This window comes from Neodiprion lecontei, chromosome 3, assembly GCF_021901455.1.
Source record: "Neodiprion lecontei isolate iyNeoLeco1 chromosome 3, iyNeoLeco1.1, whole genome shotgun sequence".
Taxonomy (NCBI): domain Eukaryota; kingdom Metazoa; phylum Arthropoda; class Insecta; order Hymenoptera; family Diprionidae; genus Neodiprion; species Neodiprion lecontei.
The window spans coordinates 35,841,779-35,869,375 of record NC_060262.1 but is presented as its reverse complement, the minus strand read 5'-3'; the positions used below and the strand labels follow the sequence as shown (position 1 = coordinate 35,869,375).

The 27,597-nt window shown below is 34.7% G+C and overlaps 3 protein-coding genes across 10 annotated transcripts; 2 read left to right on the top strand and 1 right to left on the bottom strand.

The window, feature by feature from the left end:
* Nucleotides 1-144: 144 nt before the first annotated feature.
* Nucleotides 145-13,336, bottom strand: LOC107227153 (cGMP-dependent 3',5'-cyclic phosphodiesterase). Of its 6 annotated transcripts, XM_046735948.1 has the most exons (14): nt 13,157-13,336; nt 12,906-12,956; nt 11,469-11,600; nt 6,489-6,736; nt 5,974-6,083; nt 5,685-5,860; nt 5,380-5,566; nt 5,095-5,276; nt 4,788-4,790; nt 4,356-4,540; nt 3,928-4,192; nt 3,444-3,731; nt 3,213-3,358; nt 145-3,141 (listed from the first exon to the last, which is right to left on the bottom strand). In XM_046735948.1, the coding sequence occupies exons 3-14, from the start codon at nt 11,535-11,537 to the stop codon at nt 2,868-2,870; spliced, it is 2,133 nt and encodes a 710-aa protein (XP_046591904.1). In that variant the 5' UTR covers nt 11,538-11,600; nt 12,906-12,956; nt 13,157-13,336; the 3' UTR covers nt 145-2,867. The 6 variants fall into 6 exon arrangements, with proteins under 6 accessions (XP_046591904.1, XP_046591900.1, XP_015523694.1 ...); XM_046735944.1 differs by having other exon boundaries at nt 12,906-13,336; XM_015668208.2 differs by having other exon boundaries at nt 5,721-5,860; nt 12,906-13,336.
* Nucleotides 13,337-14,581: 1,245 nt separating this feature from the next.
* LOC107227152 (serine/arginine-rich splicing factor 7) lies at nt 14,582-19,857 on the top strand. 3 transcript variants are annotated; one of them, XM_046735950.1, is made up of 4 exons: nt 14,582-14,773; nt 15,610-15,992; nt 18,630-18,812; nt 19,523-19,857. In XM_046735950.1, exons 1-4 carry the CDS (start codon nt 14,765-14,767, stop codon nt 19,566-19,568), a joined length of 621 nt encoding a protein of 206 aa, XP_046591906.1. In that variant the 5' UTR covers nt 14,582-14,764; the 3' UTR covers nt 19,569-19,857. The 3 variants fall into 3 exon arrangements, with proteins under 3 accessions (XP_046591906.1, XP_046591905.1, XP_015523692.1); XM_046735949.1 differs by having other exon boundaries at nt 18,618-18,812; XM_015668206.2 differs by having other exon boundaries at nt 14,586-14,773; nt 18,618-18,819.
* Nucleotides 19,858-22,262: 2,405 nt separating this feature from the next.
* Nucleotides 22,263-26,280, top strand: LOC107227121 (serine/threonine-protein phosphatase 6 regulatory ankyrin repeat subunit C). Its single transcript, XM_015668170.2, has 2 exons — nt 22,263-23,725; nt 24,620-26,280. Exons 1-2 carry the CDS (start codon nt 22,638-22,640, stop codon nt 25,524-25,526), a joined length of 1,995 nt encoding a protein of 664 aa, XP_015523656.1. The 5' UTR covers nt 22,263-22,637; the 3' UTR covers nt 25,527-26,280.
* The last annotated feature ends 1,317 nt before the right edge of the window (nt 26,281-27,597 follow it).

Sequence of the window (27,597 nt, the reverse complement as noted above, 5' to 3'; positions counted from 1 at the left end):
CTGCACTTTTTTTACATTCTTGACAAATTTGTATCGGTGCAGCCAAAGGGTGGATTGTTGCAATATATCAGCCCTTATAATTGAAATTTGGCATTAGATATGTACATCAAAAGATAAGTATTGTGATATATATAAAGAAAAATGTTTAATACACCAAATAATCAGTTGTGTATATTGTGTAAAATTACACTTTTTTTCAAAATACAAATCGTATGCGTGACTAGATCGTTTTTTTCTCTCTTTCCTTAGACTGCGTTCGTACACTGTAACATATTCCATACTAAACATTAATCACAATCATTTGTTATTTAAGACAAAAATGCTATGTCTAGACATTATGATAGTTACACAAACTAATGAAACTGTTACTTAGATGTATGCTTTTTGCATATTTTTTTGCGTTTGGCTCTGGAAATTCTAACAAAGTACAACATTTCATTAAATATCTAATAAGGCAAATTTCTATAGGCAAATATTTGAGCCACGATAATTTATACCAATGCCTACAATTTGAAATAAAAGTCGGATCTATTCAAGTGAACAACAATAATATACATATGATCAATATCATAATGATAATAATTAAAAAGTATATGTAAATTTTCATAAATACACTATAAAATGTTGATACCCAAAGCTGAATATCGATGCAACAAAAATAATGATATGATTGAATCATGTTTATAGAATCACATGGTAAAAAAAAGAATTAACTGATGAATTTTATCTGTTAGTGCTAAATACAGATATCAAATTGAATGGCATTGAATCACGGATGGAGACTCAATGTGACAAATCACTCTTTTCGTCATGTAAACGTCGTTAGTTTCTGTCACAATGTTTCATACAAATTCGCACGTGCGAATACAGGTATTATTCTACATTGGATAAGATTTTATGTTTTGATTGATTCCGTACTGAAGTGATTTTATGGTACAGTGAATCTACGACAAATCATATGCAACTGCAAGATTAAATTTTTGAATGTAACTGATATGATATTATATAATTTGTAACTTAATACACTATTTTTCTGTTAAATAAATCTTCTCAGTTTAACCAATTATGAAATAGAGAAGGGTTGATTGGTAATAGACTAATGTATTATAGAACGTTGAGCTATTTACAATTATATGAATATGATAAAATTGCTATGCGACTAAAAGCGTAGTCGGAGTAAAATTATACTTTTAAATTGAGAGTCCTATATATTATTGTTTTGTAATTCATAGGAATACTCCAAATATAAAAAGTTGCTCCAAATACAACGTTACAGAATGACTTGTTGGTTTTATCAAAGATAATTTACTTTGAGGAATCTTCACTTTAAAATAAATAATCATACTTTGACAATTACGCCGGCATTGATTTTCCTCAGAATATAAAGACGTAGTTGGTAAGACAACGTGCTTACGAGAAATTCTTAATAATCGATTTTACAATTTTTTAGTTTCAATTAGAAAAGTTCCTGTAGATCCAGGAAGTAAATTTTATGAATATTTAAACGTTGCATTTCAGACGAACGAACAATCGCTCTATAAGGAGGTAAATTATATTTTCATATCAGATGACTATTCAAAAGTTGAGCAGTAGCATTCAAACATGATGAAGAAAAAAAATAGCGAACGAGGTTTCACATATAACTACTTATATTATAATTGTCACTACTGCAATTATGAGACTTATTATATCAGTGCGGATGTATCAAATTTCATTCGCTATCAGCAGATATGTCCAGATTATTTTTGGACCAAATCACGGTCTTCTACACAAATTCATAATGATATGAGGATTTACAATCAACTGTAAAAATTACTATCTGAACTTTGATAAAAATGATGGGCAATTGTTTAGTGCCATGTCAACTTTTAAAGCTACAAGCTTACGCTATTTTAATTTGTTATTTTCAAATCAGACTAAAATACATATGTAATTACAAATATCAGACACAGTTTAAATCCAACCAATACATTAGAATTATGAAATTTTTGAGCTTTCATAACGTGGAACATTAGGAAAATTTTTTTTCCGTATTATTTAGTACAGAGAATACTTTGGACTACAGTTAACCACAATGAGTTCGTCAAGTATTTGGTCAGTAGGTGAAAACATTATTACTCCCGAATAACTTTATATTAAGAAACCATTTTTCATTACTATTTTCGCGGGTAAAGTCACTATAACTATATATTCTACGTGTTTTGTACATTTATTATTAATCATTTCTATACGTTCACACTACACTTTATTCCAATAAATCTAATTTGGCCATTAAATACTGACATTAAACCGCTATTTGCACTCAGGCTGTGAGAAAAAATTTCGCCGTTCTATTTTCAGTAGACTATAAATCTGTTTTTAGATAATTAATTTAATACTTGTATTATTTGACACTGGTGTTAAATTTAAACCATCGAAAAATATATACCTTGTTTATTCTCTTTTCTTTTTGGGACTCAGTTGAGAAAATCCAACTTTGTGAAATTGTATTCGCAATTTATAACCCCAAGTTCTTTATAATTTAGTGCATTTTCTGTATACCAAATAACATGTTTAAGGTAAAGTTTAGATATGATCAATTTATTGACAAACTTTGAGCACTGAGATGTGTTTGCACGGCTTACGTGTTTCATTTGGTTTATCTTCGAGAATATTGTTAAATAATTTTTTTTCCTTTCTAAATACAACCCAAAAGAATTCATATTCGCAGTAAAGCAATTGGCGTATCTTGTAAGCCCTATCGCTACTGAAATAGCAAGGTAGAAGTATATAGTGTAATTGCTGGTAATACCAAGTTGTAAGAGGTTGATTGGAAATGTCATCAGATATTCTGTCTAATGCTAATAATTATCAATACGGTCAGGATCTCAATCTTCATCTGCGACTTCATAATCATGTTTACTACTACTTTCCCCTGCATCTTCCGTCATTTCTGTAGCCGGCTCCTGCTCAATATCTCCACTTTGTTCGAATGCTTTAAGCACTTCATCCTCCAAAGTTGGATCCAGAAGAATTTCCATGGACTTTGTACCATTCTGACTGTACTCTTGAAAAAGATGGCGAGCGTGCTTCCAAACATTCTTATTATTAATAATTGTATCTACAAGTGGTTGCGCAGCAGGAAACAAATCTGCCAAATTTCTGAAAATTCGATAAATAATTAATCAAATGAGTTTTCAATTTCTTTACACTATCTTGTTGGTTGAACTTACTTGAAAAGAGGCAGTACAAGATTCGTTATAAATTGCACTTGAAGATCCGGAATCGAGGCACGTTCTCTGTCCATCATCTCTGCAGGTGCAGTTCCCATACTCTTCTCTAAATCACCTTGTGAGAAAAATTCGTCGTATATTTGCTCCTTAAAAGATAGAAAACTATTATTACCCTGTCCCTACGATAGTTATTACCATGAGTTCACCATATAAATTACTTGAACTACATACTGCAGTTTTCTTTGTGACCCTCCAATCTTTTGTTTGATCACTAAGGTCACAACACGTCATAAACATTGCTAGAAGAAGCTTTCTATGAGTAGGATCATTTTTCTTGAATCCTGCTGAGATCATCTCGCGTTGTTGTTCGGCCATACGAAAGTGAGAAGTTAAGTCAGTCGAAAGGATATTGTTCCTTAATAAATCTAATACTTCACTATACTCTTCGCTGGATAGGCTTTCAAAAATGTTGCAGCCATCGGTATTCAAAATGCACATTGACTGTGCCAAATGATGCCTCTGCAAGATGTAAATAAATATTTTTACCATATGTAACGAACTTGGTAAATATTTAGTCATTACAGTTACTGTAAATATCACTGCTGTGTAAATTGTAATATCAGTTTGGAGTTTACAGATTGTTCTGCAAAGCTCGGGTTAATTAACACTATGTACAATCTGTAATGATATGTGTTTAACATTGATTATTACTTGCCTCCATAACAGATCCTTCAGAACTATACAGACTCGCGAGAACAGTGCCGCACTTGGTTTGAAAAGAGTTGTTAGTTCCCCTGTGGTCAATGTCGTGACAAAGACACGAAACCAAGAATGCCAAGCCTTGTAGAGATGTTATGTAATCATTTTTTATTAGATTTAGATTTACCATCAGCAAGTAAGCAAAGTGAGCCACTGAAAATGCATGAACCCAATTATGGTAGGGGGCATCTCTGTAACCTTTTTTCACGAACAATATAAATCTGCAAAAATCCATTTATTAGTAAATAAAAAAAAAAAAAAATGTCGGAAGCTATGACAGCATGTACGTACTTTTTTATACTACAATTAAGGCTTTGTTTTGATATCTGATACCAGCACTACTTGAGTGATACAATATAAGTTTCGATCGGTTGTTGAACTTACCTAGCAAGTGTTGTTGTCTTAATTCTCCAAGTATTGATAAAACCTAACTCGCCAAACATTTTAAGTACATAGCATGGCATGTGTTTGTAAGGTACACTTCGAGGACTAAAGTGAAATTTATCGAAGTCCTTAATACTGTGATCATCCCGACAATTTAAGAAAGATTGAACTGATTCAGTTTCCACCTAAAACATTGAAAAATAAAAGTATGTAATGTAGGATGTATTTTTAATATTCACGAACTTCGTCAAATCATAGGAAAACAATGAATGGTCAACAATTAAATATATTTTTCTATCAGATTCTCTGTAACACTTATTATATTTATGATGTATTAAAATTTTCAATTCAGCCAAATGAAATCTGTGAGATTTAAAGGAGCAGAAATTTCCTTGACTAAATTTCTGTTAAATAGTATTATAAGCACATTACCTGCTGTAATCACCAATGGTAAGATTGAAAAGATAAAAATGATATTGAATGATCATAAAAAGTAGATTTACATGAATAAATAATCTCATTCGTGCATTTAATATTTTCATTCAATGTTAGTATTGCAAAAAATTTTGATAGATTAATTTTTCCTCTTCATATTCAATAACTTACGATACCAAAGTGACGAAATTGAAACGCTTTTTACAATATATTTTCTAAAAAATACTATTACGGCTTCAAAATAATAATGTAGAAAAATTCTATGAAAACATTTAATAATGGTGTCCCATTTATAGAAACTCACCTTCATATGGTACATCATGAGTTCATTGCTGAGTTTGTTTCTCGCTTGGGCATCTTGAATTTTCTTGTAAACAATGCTGTGCATTATGGATATACCGCAATAGATACTGAAAGCTGTAGCCACTTCTTCGTCGCATACATCAAAATACAACCCATCCATTTTGTTGCACAACTGGGCCACACCTAGAGAAAAAACGGTTTCATCCAATCTATTTACCACAGAGTTTAACTTTCTACAAAACATTTCTCTGGTAATTCTAATAATATGAGCAATAATGAAATTTACCAATGATTCCTTTTTCGTCGCGGATTGGAAAACACAGGATGTTTCGCGTTTTAAAACCTGTAACCTCATCTATTCCTCTATAGAAAAGCGGATGATCATAAGCATTCCTTATGTTAAGCAGTTTTCCTGATGAAGCAACATGACCTGCTATGCCTCGGCCACGAGCTATCCGCATTTCCTTTACAGACTGTAAACAGATAAAATTGCTTTACAAACATTTGCATGATTGTGTTTGATTACAAGCTTTATAGCCATCAAATTAGACAAGAGCAGCACATATAAATCATGTTAGTACACATATTCACTTTGGGATGCAACTGATGTTTAGCAATGTTGCTTACATCTCTTGTAGATATACCATCGAACACTTTAGCAACTAGATCCTGTTGTTCTGGGTCAAGTAAAAACAAGGAACATCTTTCGGCATTAGTTAGCTTTCTTGCTTCTGCCATGATCTCTCGCAGGAGATCTGACAAATCTCCTGTGAATTTGAAAATACTATCATAACCAAGGGATTATTTGCAAATTCTCGCCAATTTAAACAGGTTTCGTTGAAATGGTTTTACGCACAACTGTTATAAAATTATCTATCACCTAAATGTGTGAAGAGTTTTCTTGAGACAGCCAGTAAATCTTGACATTGTAACTTCAATCGTGTTTCTTCTTGACATCGCAAAGTGCTCAACAGTAAACCCAAACAATACCTAAAATTAAAATTATTGCATATTACATACAAAATTTATTGAATTGGACATTCTGTTTGGCGCACACTGACGAAATGCAAAAGGATAAATTGTCAACAGATGTGGGCTTGAGGATGTTATTAGCTAACAAATATAATTGCAACTTGAAATACTATTTGCTTATCATTAAATTTATCAGCCCAGACCTTGACATAATATTCACAGTAGATAGAATTTTTTTTATGCATATGCCGATGGAAAATTTCCAGTTCATTTTATGGGATCACGATCTCATATATCTTTTAGCATCCCAGACACAAGTATTTGCTTTGTAATGAAGTTAGTATGAGTACGTATATAACAAATGATAAACGAGGTGTTAGGCTGACAGGGTGTTAATCGTTGCATATAAAGGTAAGAACTTACTTAAAGCACTCCTGGACCATTTTTGTACACATATGTTCAACATTTTCTCGGTCCTCGCAATTCACGAGACAAACAACAAGAGCAATGTGATGCCGGACGGGATGCTGTATCGGAATAGATAAAAACAGATCTGGCACAGGATTCACGACCGAGTGAAGATGTTGTAAGAGTTCTTGATCAAGTTCTGTTGCATGGGCCGTTACGGACTTGCGATGTTTCACTGCTCTGTGCAAGACATGGTTCAGCACCTGAAAAAGGTATTTTCTTGGTAGTTTTGGATTGAAAATTGGTCTCAAGTCATGTGCCCACACGTGAACTGGAGCAATTGATATCTGACTTTTACATTTTACTGCATGTTTGAGATTAGATTTGATAAGGCTCATAAAATTATTCTACATATGTAATGAAGAATACGTATAATGTCTTTCACTAAAACGGAAAACGAGATGTAAACTGACAAAATATAAGCATTGCTGGTGTTAAATTTTGATATATTACTTGACACATACATCACAGACGTAAATACATTTGTAACAGTGCTAGAAACTGAATTATAATTTATAAGCAGTTTGAGGTATAGATGCTAAAAACATAGATTCATTGAAAATGATTAAATTCAGTAGAAAAATAATAAAGTGGGGCATGTATTAAATTATAATAAACGAAGGTATCACAGGTGGAAAACAACTCGTTAAATATAAAACAGCCTTAGTTTAAATAAAAAAATAACTCTCAACGCTAATTTGAAAAATAATATCATTTCTCTCTTTCTCAGAATTCAAAATAAATAATATCAATGAATTGCAATATTCTCAATTAAAAAAAATTCCCATACGCCCTGTAAGTTGAAAATAAAGACGTTAGTGAAACTACATGCTGGCGATATGAAATATGATAACTTATCAGTACTTATAAAATGACGTCTTCGTAAAACTGTGACGTGGATATATCACAGTATCAATAAAGATAAAAACTATAAAGTTACAATCGATCAGCTTATAGTGAGAAAGATTCGAAGAAATAATAATTTTCTAATTCAGAATACTTATAAATGGCATGGAATTTCAAAAACTATTATCGAGTTAAGATAATGCAGAGAAAAAAAAACAATAAGTTTACTGTTTCTACTGGAAACTGCATAAATTGTATTTTCCGTTTTGCAGATATTATTCATGAGCAGCACATGCGAATTTTAAGTCTGTTGTATCATACGTAGACAGATTATTAGGTAATTGGATTGTGTAATTTGTAGAATTACAATCACATTACGTATCTTATTATCTGGCAAATTGGACACTGATGTGAGAACCCAAGTATTCTTAAAGTTAGCGATAAACTAGAATACATGAATTGGTGATAATAGATGCGAATTATTCAAAAATACAAAGTTCTTTCTCAATTTATTTTCGCCGGAGCACTGACGGCCTATTTTTAAAAACTTTGGAACGGATGTTAGTTTTACCAGTTGTTTAGCAAAAAGGTATACTGATCTATCTTATTGTTAAATAAAACTTCAAAATAGAACCAGAACTATGTGATGAAGCTGAGCTTAGCTCATAATTATTTAGCTTGGACAAATACGAAAGAGCTATTAAATAACTTTCTATAAATAAATTCCAGCTACTTTTGAGTCCTGATTGTTCAAATTCAATGATGATGTAATTACGTGTAAATATAATTTTCACAGAGAAAATATTTAATAAATGTAATCATTGAGGCATCACGGTTTAATAATAACGATGTTATTGTGTACAATAAGTGTATATATTGACAAAAATGATTCATATTCAGTAAATTATCGTACATCATTTTTTAATACACCGTTTGATAAACTATCGACACATAACACAAGTTTTCATTTTGCCTAAAGACGAACATAACATTTGGTAGTGTTGCGCTTTGCAATAATTCGATTTATTATTCAATGATTGCCGTGAGGTGTTTCTAATGGTATCTGGGCTGAAACTAGCAATTGTTATGTTAAATTTACTTCTGACGGGTTAAGTCACGTTACGAATACATTATTTAAATTCATTTGTATTCAGAACATGAATGAACACTTTTTGTGATGATTGGTAACCACTTTTTAAGTTCCAAGCGCAGCCTTCGAAACAACAGGTGATAGAATATAGGGGAGAGTGACGTTACATAATATGTACACTCTTTCGAGACAAATGAAAATACTGAAAGCGATGATGACAATCTCAAATATCTTGCTTCGTTATGAATTGTGATAATACTCTTTTTACTCATAACGTAGAGCCTATCTTCTCATCACTAGATAGATACTTCTGATAGTTTACAACAGGGATTCAAAATATTGATTAGCAATATTATCAAAAAAGATTACTTTCCAGGCATGAGATTATTGCATGTGTAATGGTGCTGTGGTTAGATATTAAACACCTAATAAAAGCTATCATAGATACCATCTGTTGATGTTTGCAATGTCCGGTTACCGAGTCAACAAGTAAGAAATATACGGTTGTGAAAATTTAATTTCTCGCATTATTTCCCATATACAATTTAATCAAACATTACCTCAACGCAGTTAAATTATTTCCTACCAGTCATTCGATTTTTAACAATCGAGTACCATTTTGGCGATACCTATTCGATTTGATAGAGTGGTATCTTGAAAGTTTTTAATCATTAATAACGATTAAATGGAATCTACAAATTCGGTTGATAGTACGCAAAAATAATGTCAAGCCTTAAGCCAGTGTAGATACACCGTTATGGTCATTGCTCTATTTGTGGCCTTAGTAATTTGTGAATTGAATTCTGTAATAAGATTGTATAGTACTATAATAAAAACTTCAGTGTTTGATTGGGCTCATCAAAACACTGAAATGGCCAAAAACAGTGCTACCCTAAAGAACAAGTCCAGTTCGCGTGATTCTTGTTGCAAGCACATTTACTAAAAATACAAAAGTATCCTGTATTAATTTAATCTGCTTGAAGTTAGCAAAAAATGCAACACTTTTAACGATACTCACCCACGTGAGAAAAAATTCGTTACGCCTTTACGAGCTGTATACATGAATGTTTTTAGTTTTGATTGCTCAACTTTTCAAAACATAGGTCTACCTTGTCGAAATACGTCATCACATAGGTAATGTAATGAAAACAATAAGTTTGAAAGGCCAGACATTAGCTAACATTTAAATACATTTCATCATCAATGGATGGACATATTGATCTAACGACTCGCTGCAGACGGGCTCGATGTAAGAGTACAAAAGGCTATTAAGACATTAGTGGTTGCATGATGGAAGGTCATCAATTCTACCAATATTTAATATTACTATTGTCTTGGTAATTACGAATGGTACTAAATTGTCTTAATAGTTTGAGCACTCAGCTAATTGTAATTAGATAATTGGAGTTCCATAGACTGGTAAACTTGCCTGTTTTCCATTACAATTAATTCATCTGTCCGTGGTAAAGTCTTTAAGAGAGTCATCTCTAACTTTTCGATAGAAAGCTATTTCAGAGCATGCAAATAGATCAATTTATCAACTCAATTCAGCATCAGCTATTCAAACAATACTCCAAACAAAGACAATTCCACAAAGATATTCGTAAAACGAATGTAAATGAGAAAATTGGTAACCCTATTTCAAATTAAACAGCAATTTTTTATGAACTCATAGAACAAACACATGATCATTATACAAACTGATGTACACTCAAAGCTAATCCTAAGAATAATTCAGAATCTAAATGTATGTAATTGAACAGTGGAATCCATGGTAGTATTTACGGTTTCTTGTTCTATAAACGTGAACTAATTGCTTTGCTGAACTAAGAGTATGGTCTGCATCGGATAAAGTTCTGATCTTATTAATGTGTTTCATAGACCTGGGATTACTTTTCACTTTTAATGGCCATATTGTGCCAGATATCTTAGTAAGAATGATACTCTTAGGTAATAACTGAAAATTAGTTTTATAGAAGTATATTGCTTTACTCGACTGAATTAGCCAATTAAAAACTTTCAAAATGTAGTAAGTATCACAGTAGTTGAGATAAATGGAGGCGGTGTTTATTACATGCAATCACTTGGAAGTTCGTCACTTTTTTTGATGTCTCGACCCTATGCACGTAATTGAAACAACTCAGGGAGTAGCCTGGATACATAAAAAATTACGTAACAATACTATATGCTCGAGAGTGGCTGATTATCATAATAGTGACACATGCAATGGCATCGAATTAAGTTGAGTCAGGACATAATGATTCATTTTACTTATCGTATTGATATAAAGGAGCAAGTGATTGTTGGGTGTCTGCCATGTTGCAAACGATATAATACAATCCGGTACTTTTATGAATTATCAGATCCAGTATGTAATACATGTCGTATGCGCTTCATAATAAAAATTAACGTAAAATATGGAGACACTGAATGTTGACCCATAACATTTTCAAAGTGCCAGGCAGATTTAGTAGTAGGTGGGGTTAGCTAATGAGGTGATGTTTGACTTGTTCCTCTTATCTGATACGCATGCCAAACAAAACTGGCGTTCTGTTACACAGCCATAGATTAATCTTTCACATGTGCTACTATCAAAGCAACGTAAACGCAGTTTTGGTTCCTGATTAATTGATATTCATAACTCGTGTTTAACCAAGGCCATTCGTACATTCAAGCAATTCGAACATTATGCCATGTGTAACAATGCTATGCATATACATAGGTATGTTTACATAACTGCATCGGAAAACGTTCTTTTGTTTTAGGAATTCAATCACTTTCCTCATTGCAAAACATCATACTTAAATTGAATTTAAATCTATGCCTCAAACAGCAATAAATGAAAATATATGGCGCTAATAAAATTGACACAAGCATATATTAGCAGATCACTTTGTTAATTATGACATTTTGTGTTAGGCAACGTAAAAGAAGTAATAAAGTGTTCAGTTACTACATAAATAAACACAAAGAGAAAATACCTAAATATTGAATATTACATTGGATTGGCTTACTGGGAACCTTAGCTCTCTCTCAAGAATCTTCTCACCCACAACATGTATTACCATCTCCTCTGTTTCCAAGAGAATCGGAGCTAGGAAAACCACTTTCGATCCAGTGGCCGTTTGTAACTGAAAATTAAAAGTATATTTTGATGAAAGATTATCAAAGATTTGGAATATTAAGGTTTAATTAAACAGTGTCCACTATTGTAATAGGAAATAACTTTAAATACTGATCAATAGTGTTCGATTACACTTTGATAAAAAAATTGGTGTTTTTACATAGTATGAACTTTGTCAATACAAATTTGAAAGAATAACACGTTAGAAACATGCAAGATGCACAAAAAAAATACTATTCGGCGATTGGAATACATTTTCAAATATTCTGAAACATAAATTTGTCTGGTTCTTTACGATGTCTTCATTCTCGGGCAGATTAATACACGTGAAATATTTTTAAACATCCGTGAACTATGACAAAAGATTAATGAAATCCCGGACTGTTTTCTATTACAGAATCATTTCAACTAATACTTGTTAACTCTTGTAAATATACTTGACAAAGTTTTATGATCGGTAAATAATCAAATCCCATGATGTCTGGTTATTATCTTGTGCACAGGCGTATGATAGAAAAGTTTCTGTGAATGTAAACACTGAAAAGGAAATATTGATACAACAGGGAAAAATACTACTCGGCAAATTTTTTCCTTGTTTCCTTATTTTTCTTTAGTCGGGAGGGATATTCTTCTGAAAACTAGACAGATAAGCAGCGTTAGGCTTATGTGGTTTTATGTTGACCAAACTTGGTAGCACAGGCTGCTTTTGCGTAATGCCACAATACCGACATTCTTCACATTGTACACATCCATGGCAATTACGGAAGTTTAACACTGTCAAACTATTACTTTTCTTATATGCAAATAAAAACGGAAAACTACGAAAATATACGCAAATTTTTGTTTTTTTCCCTTCATATTATGGAATAAAGTAATCCAAATGATGAGAAAGAATTGTGTTCGACAGATGGTTTAAAAACCATTCTGTAGTTGCATTGTGACAAGATAATATAGAGCATGCATAGATGTGAGGAAGAGAAAAGGTGTGTGTAAAACAAAAACATCCGGAATAACTACATCGTAAAAGCTCGAAAATAAAACGTGCAACCGACCAGGCATCGTTCACCTAATATTTACAGATTATCTGGATGTATTCCAGACGTCCAATGAATGAAAACAAACGTATAGGGATAAACATCAAGGTGCAAATAAGTTGTGCAAATATTTGTAAAAAAAAAAAACAAAAAAAAAACAAATGCTATACCATTCGATGTTAGATAATTTATGAAAAAATAGGCCAGCATCCGCGATCCGCTGGATTTAGGATGGCTTTCAGTTAATCATTCTTTGATAAAAATAAAACAAAACTTACGTAGCTGTTCAATTTTTGTTGGACTACATTGCACGGAACGTCGGCGAGATCCTGTAACAGGGAAAGAATGCTCTCGGGGTCGGTAGCCTTCAAGTTCAAGGAAGTCATTTTGCTTTCGATACGCGACCTACCGCAAAACTCGCCTATGCATAGCACATCGCAAAAGAAAATGCTCAAAAGTCGCCTGAACATTAATGGAATATGATTGAACTCATTTGGGGTTGAAGTGCGGCGATACGTTTATCGAGTACCTCTAATTCGCGGCAGACCAACGATTCCCATTGAAGAAATATTGCCTCTTTACGTACGGTACGTAGAACCAATTACTTAACGCGCGATCCGCACCACCTCCCTCCGCCACGTCACTGGATCTACTGACTAGAGAATATCTACTGAAAACAAAACAAGCCCGCGACTCCGTACAATACGTCGTGCCGACGAAAAACGGGAATTACCTCGCTACCGAGGCTGAGTCAGGAGGGGGGAGGAGCCGGTTGTCCAGGGCCGAAAATTTCAGGCGTTGCGTTGTAAATATAATTGCTATATTTTCCTATGTCAATACGAGTGAGTAATATAACTTATAAAGTTTTGCTTCAGCGTAGGTGGGGAAATAGAAATATTTCTTATTGCTAATAAATTCAAATTTATAGAATTTATAATTTTTTAACATAATTTTTAACTAGGAAGTGCCAATTCTTGATGTCAATTCCACTAATATTATGTTATATAGGCACTGATTTGACGATAGCGAAAATCGATGATTAATTGCATGGAGACTTTAATTGAAACAGAGTTACATTATCAATTGATCGATGGAGATATGTAAGGAGAATTATAAAAATTTAGATGCAAACTACTTATTTAATCGTAACGAGCATGCATGGATGGCGTATTCAGCGAGAGAATAAATTGATTGTATCGCTTGTAGAAATAAAAAGAAATAGTTCGGTTGGTACTGTGATGTGTTTCAAATGAATTGCGATTTGAAAATTTGCTAGTGTGAATTACGCAGTTTAGTACCGTAACAGTATTACTCCTGGTACAAATTTTTCCTCCACGATTTACCGTGAAAAATTTTACAACCGAACTGTTTTCAGATATTTACTCAGGAATTCTAGATTATCGTTCACATAGTCAATGAATGCTCTAGTGCTTTCGTTTAGGAAATTCTTCCAGATTTAATCTATTTCGTTGACTTCCGTAACAATTCAAGACCCAAATTCATTCTAGCGATTAGATACAGAAAATGTTTATATTGTCTAAAATTCTGTAATCGTCTCAAGTTTTTATTATTTCAAATTGCTTAACTTCTTTGAAAATATTGCTATTCCGATAAGTTGTTAGTTCTCATTGATATACTTGACAGATTTCGAAGTTCTTCGAAATGAACGATAAACCTTGGTTTGAAAATGGTTTAAATTTGAAAAACGTAGATTATAATACATAAATACTACAACGATTAATGTGTGTCAAGTATTCATTCATTTGCTGTTTAAATCTTGTAGTTTAAATTGTATTTTTAACATCCCATGACAACACTTGGCACTCGCCGGTAAATTCTTCATGCAGATTTCGTAAATTGTATTTTTCGCGCGTATAGGAAATCGGGTGATGGCGTCGTCAGCCACTTTCCACGTCGGCAAACTTCGGCTCGTCTAGTCCATAGTCTAGTCACGGAGGGCACGGAGGTGTAATTGGTGGGCTTGTGCGACAGCCATGTTGTTTTCTCGAGAAGAGATCGATAGTGGTAAAGGGTGACGACGCCGTGCGGCTGAAACAGAGCCGGCTTTTTCTTGCGGTAAATTAATTAATCCTGACAAGATATTCTGCACGTATGAGGGCGATAACGTGATTCAATAATGAACAAGGTAGGTGAATCTTAATATCTTTTTAACGGGGTGAAATTTTTACTTTAGTGTATTGCGTTACACAGGCAGTTGGACGGTGTGGATTTGGGTGGTTGCAAAGATGGCGTCAAAGAATACAGATACAGCAAATTGTGCAAATTTTTTTCCTGTGGCGATTAAACATAATTATGAACTCCAGAAGAACAATGTATAGTAATAATTTCAGTAGGCTTGTATAATTGCACGCAATTCCAACGTACATTTTTTAGCGCAGAATATGAATTTTATGACGATGAATCAGTTTCTCAAAGCGACGCCAAAAGTTCTTTACAATGCCCAAATTATTCTCAATCATGGAGCCTCCAGTTAGCGCCCTCTCGTAATTCAGTGTATTTTGTCGATAACACATTACGCGCTAAATATTCGCAAATTATTTACGAGCCACGTATTCACGTAAAATTTATAAACCATTTTCAACTAATGAAATGACTGGCTAATTTATGACTGATTTACATAAATTGAAGAGGCTTTAACCACTTTGATCAAGACGGTGCCGAAATAAGAAAATTAAGTCCTGTTGAATAAAGTTGATAATATTAGACTGGCGTTAGGACTTTATGAGACTCTGAGCATTTGTTAGCAAGTGAATACTAATAAAAAGTCATAACGCAGTTAAAGACTACAGCCATTAATTAATTAACTTAATCAATTTTTCTTACCCTGACACTTTTACCCTTCATCAGAGACACTTTTGGTATTTAAAAATCTCGCGGATTACTAATAAACCAACTTTTTATACTGACTCTGACCAACTTGAAGGATTCTATATGCTAAAAATATAACTATTTTTCCAACAGATGTCACGCTACCCATCCGACTGTAAGATCTATGTAGGTGATCTTGGAAGTAATGCCACAAAGCAGGAATTAGAAGATGCCTTCTCGTATTATGGTCCTTTGAGAAACGTATGGGTTGCACGAAACCCTCCTGGTTTTGCGTTTGTTGAATTTGAAGATGCGCGTGATGCTGAAGATGCAGTCAGAGGGTTAGACGGTCGCACTATTTGTGGCCGAAGAGCAAGGGTTGAACCTTCGAATGGGAAAAGACTGAGAGATCGGGGTGGTCCGTCAAGACGTGGCGGCGGACGTCCTTTCCATCCAGAGGATCGATGCTACGAGTGTGGAGAAAGAGGACATTATGCAAGAGATTGCCCACGGCATCGCGGATCTCGTAGGCGCAGGTTCGTTATCTTGCTTATTAATAATTTGGAGTCATACGTCATAAAAAATTTTTCAGAGCAAGTCATCAAAAAATATTACCCAATATATTTAGCATTCATTTGAGACTCTGTGCACTTCTCCCTACCCTTGATACAATGCTGTCTAATAAGTATTAATGTCGCCTATGGTTAGTTTCAAGTAGTCAGGTGTATCCGAAATTGACTCACCAAAACATTAATATTTTTTTAAATGCATTTGCTGCTATTTATGTGATAAATTATTTCTGAGTGCAAGAAAAGATTGAATTGATTTTTGGAATTTTTTTTTTTTTTGTGTCATATAAAGTACAGTTCTAATGGCAGTCTTGAAGACACTGTACATGAGAAATAGTTCGAGATATTTTATAGAATGATAGACATGTTCCTTGATAAAGTATCATATTGTGAACATATGTATTTTCATTTATTCTCTGAAGGTGGGCAAGGTTGGTTTGATGGTTGTGGCAAAATGTGTGGCGAGTCATTGCTCGCAGGGTTCAAATCTATCTGAAGATATAAAAAGCCATTCATTTTTTTGTTGCTTGTCCTGGGGTCTGAGTGGTTTAAATTCGATGTACGTTAGCTGTAAAACTGAGCAATCCGTAAATTGTTTTTGGTAAACGAAATTTGGAAGTGAGCATATGCTATGAAAGAAATCTCTTTCTATAAATAGAAAGAAAAGTTTTATCTTTCATTTGGTACAATGCTCATGGATCTCGGTATCCTGATCGGCAATTTGTAAATTTAGACCCTTCATTGTAAACTGAATAAAATTGAGGTAAAAACAGGTTGGACCCTACCAGGCAGTAATCTCTATCAGATGTAAGTCAATGGTGAAGTATAGAAAAGTGATAATGTCTTGAATAGCTGATTGATGTGAAAAAAGATTAAAGAGTCAAATAAGTAAGAGTGATTGCTAGGAAATAAATTGGTAAACTGGCAGAGGACGAAGCCGATGTAATCCTGCCCGTTATTTATAGGAGATGCGGCTGAACACAGACACACGCTTGAGAAATGTGTATCTACTGAGATTCTCGCGTGATTCGACTTGGGTTCACTTTGTGACACACACACTGCGTAGAGTTACAGCGTAGAGCACCCACCTACTTTGGGTTACCTTCTGCACTCTACGAGAAAGCGAGAGAAAGACAGAGAGAAAGAGACAAACATGGCTGACGGAGTGGCTAGTTCTGCGCACTTCGGTACTTCACTGACCACTGACATCACCCTAGACAAAGAGTTTGCTCACCTCGGCACGTCTGGTAGATCCAGCCTTCTTCTATCTGCTCGCAGTTCGCGCCTAGTCGTCGTAGTACCGTACCCTTCACTGAGAGACAGTCTTTGTCCAGCCATCTCGTCTAGCCACTCTCCGTCCGTACATCTGTCCATCTGACCCTCGCGCGATTTCGTCTACATATGTGTTCGCCCACTCTCCCATTCTCCTGGCCATTGCCTTCACGCGTTCTTCAGCCGTCTACTATAGGCTGTCACAAATTATGGTATATAAATAAAATAGTAATCAGATATTTCGACAAAAACAAAAGGCAATGTTATGTATACGACGAATGTATTGCAATATGTATCATTAACGAAAAAAGACTAACCAATCGATCTCGGGAGTATTACTTAAGACTATGGGATGCGTTTTTTTTTTTTACACGACATGTATGTTCTTACGAAGATGAAACCAAGTGGCAGTTGTTGGACAGTAAGATGGATCGGAATAAGATAGATAATATCCTTTTGGTTTGATATCAAAATTTTCAACCTCATTATGTTGTCACTGATTTGGCCATAATTTTTTCACTGATCAGTTGCTAAAACTTTACTATTTGTAAGTAACGTTTCTTTTATGTCTATATGTTGGTTAATCTTTTTGAATGTGTGTTACATCAATACAACAGTTTCATTGAAATGCTGATTTTCATGATACAGAAGAAAATGATACAATAAATTAGGAAAGGAATGTTTCATCAATTAATAATCCGTAACATTGCATGTTGATGTAATATAGCTGTAGACTATCACATACAGTCAAATCGAAATTCATATCATACTCTCTGATGACTAACTAACAAACTAAAAAATACTTGTTGGGCATTCATCAAGCTATATGGAGCAAGAAAACGGAGCCATAAAAAAACGAAGGAAAATTATTAGAAACCTCAATTTGCTGCAGCTTAAATTTATCACAATTGACTGGTTTTATTAGTCGCTACAGTCGTAAAAAAAACCATATTCGTATTATGTATATTGAGAGCCAAGAACTACATATCTGTAGCTCTTAGCTCTCACATGTGAATTATACGATTCGTTTGATGCGATTAGCACAGTTTCAAATGAGTTGGTAGGTAAGTAAGCAGCCTACCTACAAATGAGCCATTGCATTTTCTCTGATTAATTATTATCTGGTTAGGGAATCGAATGGTTTGATGTCAATAGGTAAAAACATAACGATGAGGGACTGGTATTTGTGCTCAAAGCATGCATCTAAATTGGTAACAGTTGAACAAAAAACTTCAAAGTTGCAATAGTAAATTACGTATACATACACATATAATAGGCACAGATCGAACGATCCATATTTTAATGTGAAGTTCATTATAGGTCTCACTCTAGGTCACGATCACGCTCACGATCTCGCAGCAAACACTCCAGGTCTCGTTCAGCTTCACGAAGCCGTTCTCGCAGTCGAGGTGGTGGTCGAGATAGGGACAGGTCTCGCAGTAAAGCCAGATCTGTATCTAAAGATCGTAGTCCACGCAGAACCAAATCCAGGTCAGCTTCGAGGTCCCGCAGCAGGTAAACGGTAAACATCGGCATTTGGTATTTATTCAAGTACATACATGATTACCAATAAAGAAATACATAGGATTCTTCTGTTTTTGAAAAACTCCAGCGATTATATATAATGAATCTTATAATACGGGAGAGGACAGTAGGTGTATTTTCCTCATGAAATTTCAGGAACAAAGTATTTCAATGTGTTATCCATTAAAAATATTAACATACAGACTCTGGCACGTTTTTTACTAAGATAAAGTAAAAAACAAAGTGTGTTGAAGTATATTTGTCACCTTCCGTTTAAACATTTAGTCATTTTAACACGGAAATTTTCCTTTACCCACGATAACTTGTTGAATGATCGTCGACTTCAAATATTGCTTTTGCATTACTTATTTTTGAACGAAAAATGACAATACTGGATTAAAATATAACTCGTTAGTTTCGAAAAGTGTTTATACATCTTTTCAGAAAACTAGCAAGGTTATCGAGCTATATTGTTGGAAAATTGCTTACGGTTTATTTGCCTCAGTGTTCAATGTACGTAATTCTAAGGAAGTGTGCACACAAAGGGTTAAAACATGAATCGTACACGAGCTAGAAATTCAATGAATTACAGTGTACATCAGGCTAGAATTTAAAAAGGATTCACCTTCATATTTTGAAGAAATAATTGCTTGAAATAAATGGATGTTTTTTTTTTTTTTTTGCACACCTTGACGATGTAGGAGCCGTGCAATTGGAGATCGTAATGGGAATGCCAAGGAAGATTAGAATTTAAGTTGTATTCAATTAGGGTAGACATTGATTACTGCTTCAAACAATGCCCCATTATTCTGACACTCTTTCTTATTGTTAACAAAAGAAAAGTATGTATAAACGTATAAGCTGATTCAAAATTTGTATGGATATTTTCTCTTCGTATTATAATGGTACACGATAAATAATAACAGTAGTTATAATAATAATAACCTAAGGTTTGACGTTTGAGTGAAAGTGTGAACATATTCGTAACAATACGTGTTGACTATCAATAAAAAAATAAAAAAAGCTTATACCATAATATCGACTGTCTCATTTATTAAAAATCTGTCCTCGTCAATTGCTTTAGTTCTTCATAATTTTATAAAGCGAAAAATGAAAAATTTTTAAACTATACATAGCTAATACCGTGTAAATAGTTGAAACGTCATTGCGAGGTCAAGTAAAAATTTGAAGGAAAAAAAACGCAAATTTCTGACAAATATCAGCGCGGAACCATTAGAAACACATGTATCATACTTAGATCCGGTACGTGAATTCAAATGGCAATTAATTCTTAGATTATCAGCTTCCGTGGTATCGTTATATTGATCATTCAAAGTGAAATATATAACAACAATCATTGCCATAAAATATTTATCAATCGACTACATCATGACTTGGAGAGTCAAGTTTATAAAAATCCATTCGACGTACGGGTTTTGTCATTCTTCGGTAGCTATTGATAAATTCGTACTCTTCCCGACGACGCTTATTGTCATACGGATAGAGGCAATCAACTCTAATCTAACGAATGATGTGCCGTGCAATCGAACGCTTGAAAATACACTTTATTCAATGGCCACGCATAAAGGGCCCTTCTATCCTGCCATTCTTATGCCCTTGGCACTAGAAGCGACGACAAGCAAGTCGGACAAACCGTCATCCATAAGATTTAAGCAGGGCAAAAAAAAGTTAATGTAACGCAAGGGGAGAAGAAGCTGTTTCACGCACATGTGCACATGTGGTTTAGCTTTGGAAAAAGATTTCTCTTATTCAAGTACGCGTGGTTCACATTGGATCTGTTGCTATACACTTGGCTACGGTGGTCGAGAGATCAGACCGTTAGTTTTAAAGAAGCCGTTGCATTCTTCTTCATTACAAAACGCGAAATGCTTACGGAATGAATATTCAAGCAAACGCATCATGAAAATACACGCTCACATAAAACGGTCAAGTGTCATTTAATCATCTTTCATGCACATCCGGTACTTTGGGACTTCTTTCGACGTAGATTCATACAAGATGTACCGTTTTGCTGCATATACGAATGCGTTATAAGTCTTTTTTTTTCTAATGTAAACATTAGAAACTATGTACTTTCTAATCTCTCTAAGCACTTCCTGTTCAAATTTCGTATTTGTTGTACATATATGTACAGATATCGTTTATTATCGGACTTCTTGAGTGTTTTACAGACATCGTGTATACTGTTATTAGCTTTGTTTGGTAAAGATAAGACCCTAAGTTCCACGGTACAAATGGTAGTCTATACGCAATTTTTCTGTAATCGATGTACCGACTAGAACTAGAAACAGGAATATTAGAAGATCTCAGAAAAAGATAGACGAACTACGTATTCGAACTGTATTAGCAAATAGAGGCAGGTATATTCCCCACCTTTAAAAAAATGCCGAGGAAGGGACGGATTATGTTCCGACTGGCCGCCCAGCGGGTGGAAGGTTCATTTTTAGAAGTAAAAACACTGTAACCTCAGAATCAGAATTTCGATGTATACACGGCTAGTCGGATAAGATAATGTAAGACAATGAATTGGAGCGTGAGGATTTGGGTATATGTCGGTCGTTTTAATTTTCATTCTTTTCCAAAATCATTAAAATTATATCTATAACACATTTATATTTGAATATTCGTATTGTACGTTTGAAATATTACGCGACACCTAAGCTCTTCATGGTACACATTTAATATCTAACATCGTCGAAGTATTGACCTTTGAAGTATGTGCAGCGAAAACTATTTATAATCTCCGAAAATACACAAAATATGCAGAAAAAAAGCGCAAGAAAAGGAAAAGATACACCAAGTGCTACAAACGTATTTTATCAACGGTACTCAATATAACGTACAAGCATAATATCTATCCGACGTCATACGATCGTTAGTAACGCTCGAACATTTTGTACCAAGTGTTGTATTATTACGGTTAATTGTTTTAACCAGCATTTTTATTAGAGACACGAGAAGGCAGGCGTATGCACTGCAAAGAAAAGAATACAGCTCGGCAGCGTACTGTAATATCTGCTTAAGTAACTTATAATAATCGTTTGTCGACATATCGTATTACAACATGCACCTTAATTTCCGTGTGTCAAGACGCGAATACGTTGTTTAATTAGCGCAAAGCAAAATATTCACTTGTAAGTTTACCACGAAGTGGCTTCGAGCGGCGAACAACACTTGTGCAAATACAGACAGCGGAGTCCTACGGATAATATGTTCCATGCAACAATACTGTAACTGAAAACTTACTTTGTTTTTAATCAAAGTATTGGTATAAGTTTCATCGTTTTCAGATCATTAACAAAACTAAAACGTCAAACGAAATCGATCGATGATCGGAAGATACGGGGGAACCATCTAAAATTTCCTTATTTCATAAAATTTCTTTGCATTCCTCAATGCTGACGCCTATGCTCGGGTGAGTTTCGTCGTGTTCTGTCGAGGAGGGGAGGTTGCAGCGTGCATCGCGTGGACGCGTTTTAGTTTAGTCTCTTTTAGTCGTCTCCGTCGTCTTCTTACGCTTACCGCGAATCGTGTTCTTGCGACCGAGTATCAGACATTCGAGAATTGAGCGCCGTACAGGTGAATGAAGTAGTCGGACGGTGAATTGCGGGCGGAAAAGTTCGAATGCGTGATTTAAGGATTCAGAATTAACAAACTACGATTATAAAACGCTCATTGTTGTATTATTATTATTAATAATAATAACAACAATAATAATAATAATAACAACAACAACAACAACAATAGCTGACTCAAATTATTTTTGAAGTAATAAAAATCTACGGGATTTGGAAGATGACCGCCGCGTACGATGACGATACGATTTCTCCGTGCCGGCAAGAAGACGTTAAGAATTGCGATGTGCCGGTGGATTTCGCTTCGCAAAAAAGTGTAACAACTTTGGATGAATCCGTAAATAATTCTAGATTCGAAAACGGAGCTGCAGATGAAAGTTCTGAAGACGCAAGTCGAAATTCTGAGGAATTACCATTCCCCGAGGCTTGTGCAGGATATAAAACTGTAAATTCTTCGATAACAGGTCGATGTGTCGATGTAGGAAATGTAGTAGTAAATAAAGGCGAAGGGAATTGCACAAGCTCCGAACAAGGGAATTTATCGGAAACTTGTTTGATACTTCGTAAGCAAAAAAATGTAGAGAAGACGGTTTCGGACATGGAAGAAAATCTTTCGACCATTGATGTACAGAAATCTAATGCTTCGAAAATACCGGATACAAAAATCGAGGATAAACCTTGTAAAGATAGTTTCAACTTTGAAAAGTTATCCACGGAATTGATAGATGCCGTTTCTTTCGATCGAACATCACCGTCTACCTCGGAAGGCAATGTCCGCGAAGAGAAAGATCTGAGCTGTAATCTTACAGACGAGAATAAAAGCGAAAAGCTCGCGATCTTCCAAGAATTACTTATCGACAGTAACGCATTGTCTGTCAATTGTAATAACTCTCAAGAAAACGGAGTTAAAAGTATCCCATTGCACGAATGTGCCTCTGAATTGTCGGATGAGTGCGTTACAAAAAATGGGATTCAGGTGTCGAAGTCCAGTGATCAGATCAAGACGTATCAAAACGTTTATCGATCAAAAAGAAATTCTTTTTTCCCCGAAACAAGGGGCTCTGATTTACTCGAGGAAAGAGGCGAAAGAGCCGGGGTCGCCGAATTATTGAACAAAGAAAACTTTGATGATTACGACCCGGGATGCGCGATGAGTTTTCACGAGGCAATTCGTACTGGAGATGCGAAGAGCGTCGAGTTGCTCATAGCACGCGGCGTTGTTCAAAATATTGACGAACCGGATTGGAACGTTTCGGGGGATCCGCCGCTACTAGTGGCGGCAACAAATCACAACCTCTCGGTTCTGAGGTAAAAAGAAACAGTAACAAATAAAATATAAGCGTAGGCATGCGGTATGCGGCATCCTGGACTAACAAAAAGTACCACCCCGATTTCAGACATCGCATTAAATATACATGATACATATGTAGGTATATGCAGTACATATAATATTAGGTCTCCTCTTCCGTGTTGCTTAATGAATTTGTTCGCATGCATTAATATAAACGGAATTATTTTTTCGCTTACGCAGTGCATTATTATTGTACGAATTTAATACCCGCGTGCCACGCATAATATTCAAACATCCGCAACGATTGAATTTACTCACCGAATATACCTATAAGTACCTACTTCGATACGAAACGAAAAAATCCTGTGTGCGTATATACTTAACAATCGTAGGATTAATTTTTTTTCTTTTAACAGCTTTGAACAATCAAGTTAATTTACAAACGCTTTGTACGTTATATTCCGTTGTCATCGTAACTTTCACTTTCAGTAAAGTTCCTGAAATTCGTTTAATTTTACTCGACGGAAATTTGCCTATTTTTAAACAAGATTTTCAATATTGATTCACAAAATGACATACTAAAATGAAAATAACGCAATACATCCTCCTTTCAAGTTCATCATAATCATAATGCGAATAAAGTTGAACTTCTAACAACGCTAGTGGAAGAATGACTGTCGGAACAGTTGTGCAATTTGTTTCGTCTGCTAGAATTTTTTCTAAATTCTCATTAGGTCTCAAGCTTCTAGCATTTTTGTTTGAAACTGCTTCCTTCTACCATTTTCAGTTTTGAACTGATTACCTACTGGCTCAAATGTTTTTTTTCTTTTAAAAGATTTTTTGAGCAGATGACCTTTTAGCTGATAATTCAAGATTGAAATTTTTTTCTAATGCATTTAACGTAAATACAGGGTCTTACTTGCAAATGGCTGTGATCCTGGGGTCCGTTCTCCACGTGGTGAGACTGCACTTCATCGTGCGATAATAAATGGCAGCCCGTCAAGCGTATTTGAGATAGTAGAAGAGCTGCTAAAATATGGATGTCCATCGACGGTGAAAGAAGCTGGTGGAGGGTTGACGGCGTTGCATATTTTGACACGGCAGCTAGCGAATGCACAAAGTTCAAAGAGTCTTCATCACAATTTTGACATAGCTTTAAAAACGCTCGAACTCCTTGCAAAGGTTGGTCCAGTCGATGCCAAAGATCATCAAGGACGCAGTGCTCTGCATCTGTTGGCGTCATCTTCAACATTTGGCAACAGTCATAAAATAGAAATTGAACCCATGATAAGAACACTTTTGGAAGCTGGAGCGGATCCGGCTCAAAAAAATGACCGTGGCGAAACTCCTCTGCACGAAGCTCTAGAGTGTGGCGCGCTCAATACAGCTTTCCTTCTGATCCCTCACACACCCACCGGTATAACGTCCAGATATGGTGAAACGCCTCTGCACATTGCAGCGAGAAAAAACCAGTCCGAAGTTGTTGATAGTCTCCTTAAACTTGGGGAGGATCCAAGCTTGCAGGATGCAGGAGGTAATACACCGCTGCATTTAGCTTCTGCAAGAGGCTTCCATCAGACTGTTTCACTTCTGGTTACTTCACCTTTGGCACAGTTGGAGAAAACTAATGATGACGGATTAACATCGTTGCAAGTTGCCGCTGAAAGCGGTTTTGTAAACGCAGTAAAACTTTTGTTGAAAGCTGGTGCCGATCCTAGTCAAACTGCTAATTACTGTGTCACTACTTTACATCGTCATCCTGATATCTCTGTATTAATTAATCACGAGTTAACAAGACGTCGACAGCTCGCTGCTTGAATGATTTCACAGTAACAAACGATTTTTATATACAATGATGTTATTGTATTATTTTTATAATTGTCTCATTTCTTCGAAAATTTATCGAATTATTGTGATATTATTTACATATTGGAAATTAATTGTCAAACAGCTGTTGGTCAATTCTTAACAAATTGGCCTTGCGGCTCATTTTGATCTGATTCACTTTGTCAGCCATCAACACCAAAAGATGTCAGGTAATGATGTATTCGTAATAAAAAAAATATCTATAGCTAATATTCTATCAATGCAGTGAGTGATTAACACTGATTACCATTTTTACTGTACAGTCACATCTATGTGTTCTAGTTTTATGTAATAGAACTGTTATCCTGTGGATTGCTTACAATGCCGTAGCGATTAATACAACTTATATCGAATGTAGACGAATTTGTTGATATTTTTAATAAATATTCTTTCTTCAACAAAATTTATGTACCATTGTTTCAGATCGATCCTTTCCTCTTGAAAACGTTCCACTTTTTACCACTGTGAGTGCTCTGTTTGCCAAAAATAACATCACAGAAGTAAACTTTCTGAAGGTTGTTTAAATTATCACCGGCACAATTTTAGATGTTGGATCCAATCTTCTGATTCACAAATTCATTATTTTCACAACTGATTGGCTAGAGCAGCTTGCAATGATTTTTCTTCTTCTCCATCTAGCAGCTGTGATGTTACGAAATCACACATAAACTGTCGGGTGATGGATAGTATCCTGTTAATCAGTGTTGAAATTTTCTGACAGGAATGAGGTAATTTTCAAAGTATTGTTGTTAATAATAAAAACATGATCTTGTACAACATTTTCGTATATTCCATATGTTATGATTTCAAAATGAAGCACAAATCAATTGAATGAAATGTGCTTCTTTGATTGTTTATGTACAATTATTTATAAAATAATTCTATAAGCTACAGTTTATTAAAATATGCATTGATGTTGGATATATCCTGATGATGGATTTATAAAAATAAACAATATAGCACTTGTCATTGGGGAAAAGTATTCGATGTGTCAACGAGGCAATAGAACACCTGTAACCTATTCATCTGGACACCAATTCTTGGTAAGTATTAGTATGAAAAAGATCGATACACTATCAACTGTGATTTTCTTCACTATTCATTTTAATAAATTTGTATATTAATTCTTGTAACAGATAAAAATCTGGTATCAGATGTGACGTCGTCGGTATTCCAAAAGTAATGGTGGGGTTACATCTTACTTATCTACTTTTTCTCCGACTCTATAGCCTGAGGTCGCTATTTTTTATTTCTACAAATCCATGAATCGCATACTGTTTTTTATGGTATGTGCTGTGCGAATTAGGCCACATCTCAACTACCATTATCAAATTAATTTCAGTGCAGAAATTTCTTCCCTTTTGACAAGCACTGCCTGTAAGCACTGATTTCAACTGTTTGTTCAATTAAGGTGCTCAACAAAGACATATGGTGCATTGCAATTTGATCTGATGACTCGCAATATGCACTGCACCGTTTTTGGGATAATGGTGACTAGCTTTACTCAGAAAATATAACTGTTAGAAATCACTGCATTCTTTCATGTGTTGTACTTTAAATAGTTGCCAATTATATATCGGTGATTCGCGAATAAAAAAAAAAAAAAGTAAAATGCATTGTACAACTTGAAACGCTACTAAAATTTCTTTTTTATTTTTTGTTTCATTTATAGGAACTCAGTTTCAAAGGTGGAATGTGCAATTTTATTCAAGATTATAACAAAGTCTTGTAAGAGTTTGAATTAGGTGTTTGAATCCGAGCAAGAAAAATGTTTTCGTTGAGGGGTTGCAAAAAATGTAGCAGCCGTTGAGTAACAAGTTGCAGTTGTAACAGATGTAAACCTGTTTTAATAAGTTTTTGGCAGTTGAGAGTTGCCCTTCACTTCGACTGTGTAATATAGATCTAATACCTAATTTTGTGTACATATAATATATTTATTATCTCAATAAAAAATCAGTTCGATGTACATGCCTATAGCAAACATGGTTGTGTCATTGTAGCTGAAAAAATGGAGCAATGCTTC